Here is a 7,947-nt window from a genome sequence, read left to right as displayed (position 1 = left end):
ACTAATATTATTTCCTATAATACTTCTTCAAAGGAATAGAACTTTGGTCCCTAAATTATGTGACAATTTTGAAGACCCTGTATTATGCTTTGGTCATAATTGGGCTACCCTGGGAGTCAGCCTGGACCGGGTAGCTGGCGAGTTTTGTTCGGGGAGCCAAGGCAGTCAGCCCGCCGATTTTAACATAAGCGCTCCGGGGAGTTTAAGCCTGAAGGAGTTATCGCTGGGCAGGTGGACCTCCTCGAGCTTAAAGGCCGGGGCGTTAATAGGAGATCGGGCGGGCCTGACTGTCAGTTGGGCCACCGAATAAACTGTCCTGGCTGCCCGATCCTGGCTGGCTCCCAGTGTACAATTGGGCCGGTTGCTGTCGGAAGTGTAGCCCCGGCCGAACTCTGAAGCCACAAATTTGTCCCGGTAGACTGCCGGATACCACGGGGTTTCCACGGGGTTTCTCTGTGTTTTCACGATTAGGTCACGGCGTCTTTTGTTGCCAGGTCCCGGGTTGATTTTACTACGAGTTTTAAAGAAATCCCGGGGCCCTGCCGTGGCCAACCATAGACCGGTACGGTAGCCACAGCGTGTCTCAAGGGGCCACGTTCGTTAGGGGGCACGCCCGAAAGTGCTCCCCAAACAACCCGTGAACTGCCCGGCAGGGCCCCCTTTTCCAATTCAAGTGTGAACTAAGCATTTTTACCTACTCTCGCTGCCCTGAAGATAAAACATTTTCGCAGGGCAGCAAGTGTTAAGAGCCCAAATAGTAATTGGATGGAGAGGCAATGTCTAGAGTATTTTTGTCAACATTTTTACATTGTAAAATTAACCGATCTCTTAGAAACGCGTGGGGATCAAAAGAACATTTGCTCCTGTCACAAAGTCGACGAACTTGAGTCGTTTTTGTTGATCACCATTTTGTTGCCCGGTTCTAAAATTGACGGAAAGTCGCGCGTAATTTTTGTCTGAAAATCGACCTGAACAGGAGTATTAATACCAGTCGAAAATGTCCTTTACTTTAGACCTCGCAGACACGTCGTCATATCGATTTTTGTGATATGTACGTGACAAGGGTGTTTGGCGAGTGCCGCCAAAAATATCCCTTCTGAGCTCACAGGCTTTTGTAAGTAATTCCTCGCACGATGCGTAACTGTCAGGTGACTGGACATCAAACGCGTTCCAAAACTTGACGTCTTTGACGACCGATATCTTCAAAGGGGGCGACGTCTTAGTACTTCCTTGGGTCTTTAGAGGAAGTCATAATTGTGCTTGTCGAAAAGAGCTAGGGGAAATTCTCCGGTACAATGGACCTGTAGATACTGTATATATCATCTGTCTTCTCCAGTGTAAGAGTGGGTCTTCTGTGAGCTAAACTGGTTTCAGATCATTTTCACTTTTTGTCCTCCTACAGCTTTAACTATAAACCACAAAGATATGCCATACGGTGTTGCCTATTACGTTCCCATGTACGTATCTGGCTAGCAAACGCCACCGTCTAAATGTGGACATAACAAGGCATTATTTTCTTAGAGCTTTCTCCTCTCCTAAGAACACAGTACAGCGTTTGAAACAGGGAAAGATTCGTCACATCACTGAATCTTTAAGTCGAAATTACATAACTGATATATATCTTATGTAAATATATCTAGAGAGATGAATACACTTTGAGAGTATGATAAACTCATTGCGGTTACACCTTCACAAAAGGAAACATAGTGTTTTCTCTACATTTCTCCCTCTTTTCTTCCTTTCCAGGCAAATGAACCCGGACCAGGCAACTGTCACGATAGTTACTGTCAAAGTAGCAGCTAGACACCCTGTGGTGTTCGATTACATCATGTAACAAGTGGCAGGACTAGAGCAGAGAGGGGCTAGTAAACGATACATCTCATTTTATAGGAATGATTTTGACTTAGAATGAACAGAGCAGTAGTTTCTTAGGCTATAGAACATGCAATGTTACCTCTTTAGTCAAAGTCTTGTATCCATGTACATGTCTTTACGTGTTACGATTCTCTTCAAACTTGGCAATGACGACTCACTGATGACGCTCCTGTTGGAAGACTCCAATGCTATAACGTAGCTTTGTCGAGTCCCTATCGCAGTTGGTCCCGCGTCTTTTATCTTGCGACATGTTCTGAAGATCTCCCCACTCACTTTCTTATCAGTTAGAGCGAAGATAACACCGTTTAAGCTACTGCTCGAGTGTGCTAAAACTAAGCTTGAAAAATGAACACCCCCTGGCCATTTGTCGCCTGGATCGGCTAACACTATCACAGCATACTGAAGCCAGCAAACCACGAAATAGATACACAATACACTGAGAGACCGTAGAGCCTTTGTACCTTGTCTTACTTGTGGCGGAGTCCTGCCTTGTAGATATTGTCTCAAGTTGTTCTTGATTTTCATGACGTTGAGGTAGAGAGCTGTGTTGAAGACGAAAACCGTCAAAGTCGGAAGAAGGTGTCCGATTAGAAGAAACATTAGAGTGTACCCCGTCTTGGTTCGATCGTACGCGCAGTTCATCGTCTTCGGGTCGTAGCGGAAGGTGCCCCAACCAAACCACAGGGGTAGCACGAAGCCGAGCCCGTAAACCCACGTACCCAAGACGATCATCGCTGCCCCCTTCTTGGTGAAGATGTCGTCGTGGGTTTGCCGTTTACAGATGAAAAGATAGCGGTTGATGGTAATGACTGCGGTTGTGGCTAGTGAGATAATACAGCCGGCAACGCACAAGCTGCCTGTGATGTCACAGACTGTCCAGTTCGTGTCCAGACGGTAAAACTCCGGCCAGGCGATCCCCAGGACATGCAGCGTGTCCACTACAATGGTCACTAGCAGGTCCACTGCCGTCAGGTTGACCACGTACACCGTAGCAGAGGTCCGAATGTCCTTCCGTCGGTAAAGAACCCATAAAACTACGAGGTTAACACCCGTGCCGAATACTCCGAGACATCCTACGAGTGCCGCAAGCCACGTGCGTACGTGTGAAGAGTAGATGCTCAAGTCCATCTCCATTTTCACACTTTTGAATCGTAAAACCGTTACTAAACTGTTGGGGCAATGTAGATGAACGGCTACAAACGGAACCTTCGCGTTTGGAATTACAACTGAAACAAACGGAAGGACTGACTGACGTGTTATTGCGCACGGTCATCGCTGATAAATCATTCATGGGGTTAATTAAAAGGCCCTGGCGTGATCTACTTGTGGGAACAAGAATCCGTAGAACACAATCCCTCTGTGAATTCTACCGCTAATAGTGAAAGAGAAGACATACGCTATGTTCAGTATTTACAGGTTCGTTGTAACCGGGAATTTTCCCTTCGCTGGTTCTATTGATAATAAACAGTGCATCTTAACGTCCCGTCCTATTAAAAGACTGTAACCCTTTCCGGTAGCGTGTATGTCGGGTACTACCCTGGGAGCCAGCCAGGACCGGGTTGCTAGCGAGTTTTGTTCGGGGAGCCAAGGCAGTCAGCCCGCTGATCTCACATATTAAGCGCTCCGGGGAGTTTAAGCCCGAAGGAGTTATCGCTACCCTTGTAAGGGCAGGTGGACCTCATCGGGCTTAAACTCCCCGGGCGATAATAGGAGATCGGGCGGGCCTGACTGTCTTGGGCCACCGAATAAACTGTCCTAGCTGCCCGATCCTGGCTGGCTCCCCCAGGGTACGAGACGCAGCCGGAATCAAACTAACGGCTTCTAGTCCCAGAGGCAGTGGACTACTAGTCTCCAAAGGACCCAACGGTGCCTTAGAGATAGTATCAAAGCTGGCAAAGGAGTATAGCCGGCCAAAGGGAGATAGCCGGCTCAGGCCTAGGTCACAATTGCCATCCCGGGGCCCGACCGGGTAGCTTTCGGGAGGGAAAAGAATGATATAAAGGACATCAAAATACACGAAATGTCAACATAAGATTCTTGGAAATTACATGCGTATATTTCTAGGTATACATTTTAATTTTTCATTTCTTTAAACATCCCGGCCGGGCCCCGGTTTTGAAATGTGACCTAAGCCTAAGGGAGTCAAACGGGCACCGGAGCCGCTATACTAAGTCCCTGGCCAGCTTTGATACTATTTCTAAGGCACCGTAGGGTCTGCTTGGAGACTAGTGGACTACATACGATACCTAGGTGCTAAAGATGATAGCAAGACTCCTTGATGTAACGAGGAAAAAAAACTTACACATAGAAGCGAGACACATATGCTACTCCATTTGTTAGAGATGATCAACTAAGTTTTATTTCAAACTGACGAAAATTGATCCATCTATGGCTGTCGATGTAACGCTAGTTCACCTTTCTCCGCGGGGTAACCTATATCCGTTGTTTTTAAACTATAGGATACTTAGGTATACAAAATCTATGATAAAAGACGGTGGTTTCAAACTGCTACAGATTAAAAAATCTGCAATTTGAAACCACCGTCCGTCAACTTGATATTTTCAAATACCCTATCTTTTAAACAACGGATATTGGTGAACAGGTGTTACTTGAATACACGCAAAATCGTCTGACTATAATTCTATATGCGTGACGTGATGACGACTAAGTTAAAAGAAACACCATATTCCAGGAACACGCACGTAACCGCCATGATGAAATGTTATCCCACGTACTCATCCAATTAGAGTAGACGTCCAAACCACTCAAGCGCATATCTCAAAGAGCGGTAGTAATCGTCTAATCCGTCCCTTGGCATCGAGTCATGGTTTCTGAGATTAAAAGCAAGACAGAGAGTCATGTGAAGAATTTGTGTCACGAAAAGTGCAAGCATCTTGGCATATTCGTTTGATCGATGGTCAGCGTATCTGGTAAGAATAAATCGTATCAGTGAAGAACAACTTTGACACGTACTAATTCCTTCAAATAAAGTCTTCGTTTAGCCTGAATAAACCTCGCTTATAGCAGCCCGCCCAACACCCGCCGCGAGGAGGGTCCAGTTACAGCCATGGACAGCAGGCGCGTCGCCCGTACGTACTGGCACGTACGGGGGACGAATCCGCAGCCGGATGGCAAAGTTTTGCCTACACGTCAAGTTCTGCAGCGTGTCTGCGTGCTCCAAAATCCGTCGGGTTCCCTACGAGTTCGTACGGAGACGGTACTTACCACTTACGGATCCCTAAAGATTGCCCACGATTTGGCACGTACACAGCACGTATTTGCACGTACGGCGGGTTGTACCCTTAGCTTTAGCTCTGTTACGGTGGTCACTGATATCCAGTGGGGGTATTGCTTTTGCCTGTGTCCGTGTGCTCGCACCTATATAACTGAAAGACCCTTAAATAGATTTGTTTAAAATTTGGCATTTTGGTATTTATTGAGCATGCTGCCAATTTCGGGCACATTAGTAGTATTTTCAGGTAATGAAAAATTATAAACCAACTCCCTCATCTTGACAGTAGTGTGGTACAGCTTTTTAAGCATTTGCGCGAACCCTTTGAGATCCGTACGTACATTATATGTGATTCGGACGAATCACTGTGAAAACGCAAGAACCTTATGAAAATCACACGAATCACTATGCGAAAACGTACGAACCTTATGTGATTCGCCCGAATCACTATGTGACGCATGCGAACCTTTTGCGATTTGCACGTCCGTACGTTTTCGCATAGTGTTTCGTGTGATTTTCATAAGGTTTGTGTGTTTTCGCATAGTGATTCGTGTGATTTTCATAAGGTTCGTGTGTTTTCGCATAGTGATTCGCGTGATTTTCATAATGTTGGTGCGTTTTCGCAGTGATTCGTGCGCATCGCATAATGTTCGTACGAATCTCAAAGGGTTCGTGCAAATGCTTAGGCACCCCTGACATCACAAGCTATGGCCGCCTACAGCTAATTGATTACTCTCCAAGTAGAGGTTAGGTCACGGCCATGGTTACTTCCTGGTGGACATAAGTGGTGACAGCAGATTTAAAAGAAATTGCTATTTTTGGTTTGTACGATGCACAGTGAGGTCGGAAACTTCTGTCTGTTTCAGAAACGGACGAAAAGTTATGTGCCGCAGATATCATCCATATAATCAAATTAACATGTCGTAACGCATATAGGTACGAATAAACTCCACACAGTAATAAAGATACATATGGTATTAGAACGTTGTCATAAATTTTTCGTTTGAAAGCTCTTCAGGGATTTACGTATACAGTAGAAGCCAGTTAATTGCACACCGGATAATCGCACACTTCTGTTAATTGCACGAAATCCCCAAATCCCATGGTGGTACGGTTCAGCTTAATAACTTCGCTTTGTTGCACCATTCGGTTAATTGCACGAAATACACTGGCAAATGATGTGCAATTAAGCGGCTTCTACTGTACTACTACTTCCACTGTTGGTCAAAACTTTCTCCTTTGAGCTTCTGTGCGCTTCGATCTAATTATTGTCTGCCTAATGAAGCTAATTAATTACTTGTATGCTGCACTTCCTCAGGTACTTTTTAATTGGCAGCCACTGACTGGACTTGATAGACTCTAGAGACCTAATATTTTCATGAGTCTGTGTGAACTGGTTCGGCCACATATGCCGACACAACTCCCTCGCTAAAACTATACTACAAGGCACAGTAGCAGGAGGGAGCAAACGAGGTAGGCCAAGGAAGACGTGGCTCGACAACATACAGGTCTGGACTGGCCTAAGTACTGAACAACTGATCAGAGGGGCAGAGGGCAGAACGAGATGGGCAAAGATCACTGCTGATGGATGTCGTGGAGCCCCTACGACCACTGAGGTTACGGGGCGTGAGTGAGTTAATAATATGTTTATTTGCAAAGTCATGCCCGAAGGCTAATTGCAGGAACATTCTCAAGGGAAACAAAATACAATGTAGTACATAGCACTAATGTCTATTCTGCTGAAGTTGCATCTTATTATTGGATTTGACTTCTTCTTAGAAGGCAGTGGTTAATGAACTGTCCCACACCCTGCAAAATAAGTGGGTTTTGTGACTTCAGTAAAAATGTAGTCTTTTGGCGATGTCCTAGGTTGCAAAAACTGGGTGAAATTGTAGCGATTGTTTGGAATAATCGGTTTCTTTCAACCTCATAGTGAGGACACTGACTAATAAAATGTATTTCATTTTCCACCGCATTCATTGAGCAATATTTACAAAATCTCTCGTGGACAGGTGTTTCCACTTACCCAGAAGCAAATCCACAGGGTCCCCAACATGATCATCATAAGTCAACGTTAACGTGCTTACATACGGCCGGGGTTATACCACCTTTTACGGGGTGACATGCCCTTTCTTCATGAAATGTTACAAGACGGAGATGCGCCAGGTCTCTCGTCCGGGTGAATGATGTGAATCGTCGTATGGCTGAAACGAGACGGAGGTTCACCTGTATCTGGTTGATTTGGAGACAGAAATATTTGCTCAATCGCAGACCAGGGCATGCCCCTACTATATACTATCTTCGACAGGTGTGTTGGGTTCTTTAACGTGCTTGAGGTGTGGCTTTCCTCAAAACATGGGACCTCCACGATTATTTATTTATGCACGTGACCTCCTATGACATTGACGACCCAGCAACATTGGAAATACTCCTGGACTTCTTCCAAACTAGTTCCCTACCTACCTTGATTCCTTAATAGGTTGTCAATCGGTTGTGAATCAGTCTGGAGAGACTTTGCAGTCTACAACTAGGTCAGGATCGTTGGGAGTTGGTTAGAGGTAGCAGAAAAGTTATATTCTTATTACACCATTTCATTCATTTCGCCGTTATGATATTGCCTTAGTTATCAATTATTGAACTATTATGATTTCCTTCCATTTTGTTAATTGATATAATTCTTTTGGTTACATTATTGTCTAATGTATAATTTTTACACATCTATCCAATATTTATTCAGCTTATGAGTTGTTAAATTGTATTATCATATAGCTAGGCGCCGCGGACCAATCAGAAGGCCCCGTTCCACGTTGGTTATGACGCCGTAACACGTAGATTCAGGC

The 7,947-nt window shown here is 45.0% G+C and overlaps 1 protein-coding gene across 1 annotated transcript; it reads right to left on the bottom strand.

Moving 5' to 3' along the window:
* Nucleotides 1-1,799: 1,799 nt before the first annotated feature.
* LOC118429354 (melatonin receptor type 1C-like) lies at nucleotides 1,800-3,009 on the bottom strand. Its single transcript, XM_035839836.1, has 2 exons — nucleotides 2,347-3,009; nucleotides 1,800-1,808 (listed from the first exon to the last, which is right to left on the bottom strand). Exons 1-2 carry the CDS (start codon nucleotides 3,007-3,009, stop codon nucleotides 1,800-1,802), a joined length of 672 nt encoding a protein of 223 aa, XP_035695729.1.
* Between the last annotated feature and the right edge of the window lie 4,938 nt (nucleotides 3,010-7,947).

The sequence above is a fragment of the Branchiostoma floridae genome, chromosome 13 (assembly GCF_000003815.2).
Source record: "Branchiostoma floridae strain S238N-H82 chromosome 13, Bfl_VNyyK, whole genome shotgun sequence".
Lineage (NCBI taxonomy): Eukaryota > Metazoa > Chordata > Leptocardii > Amphioxiformes > Branchiostomatidae > Branchiostoma > Branchiostoma floridae.
Note: the sequence above shows the minus strand (reverse complement) of the source record. Positions and strands in the feature narration are given on the sequence as shown.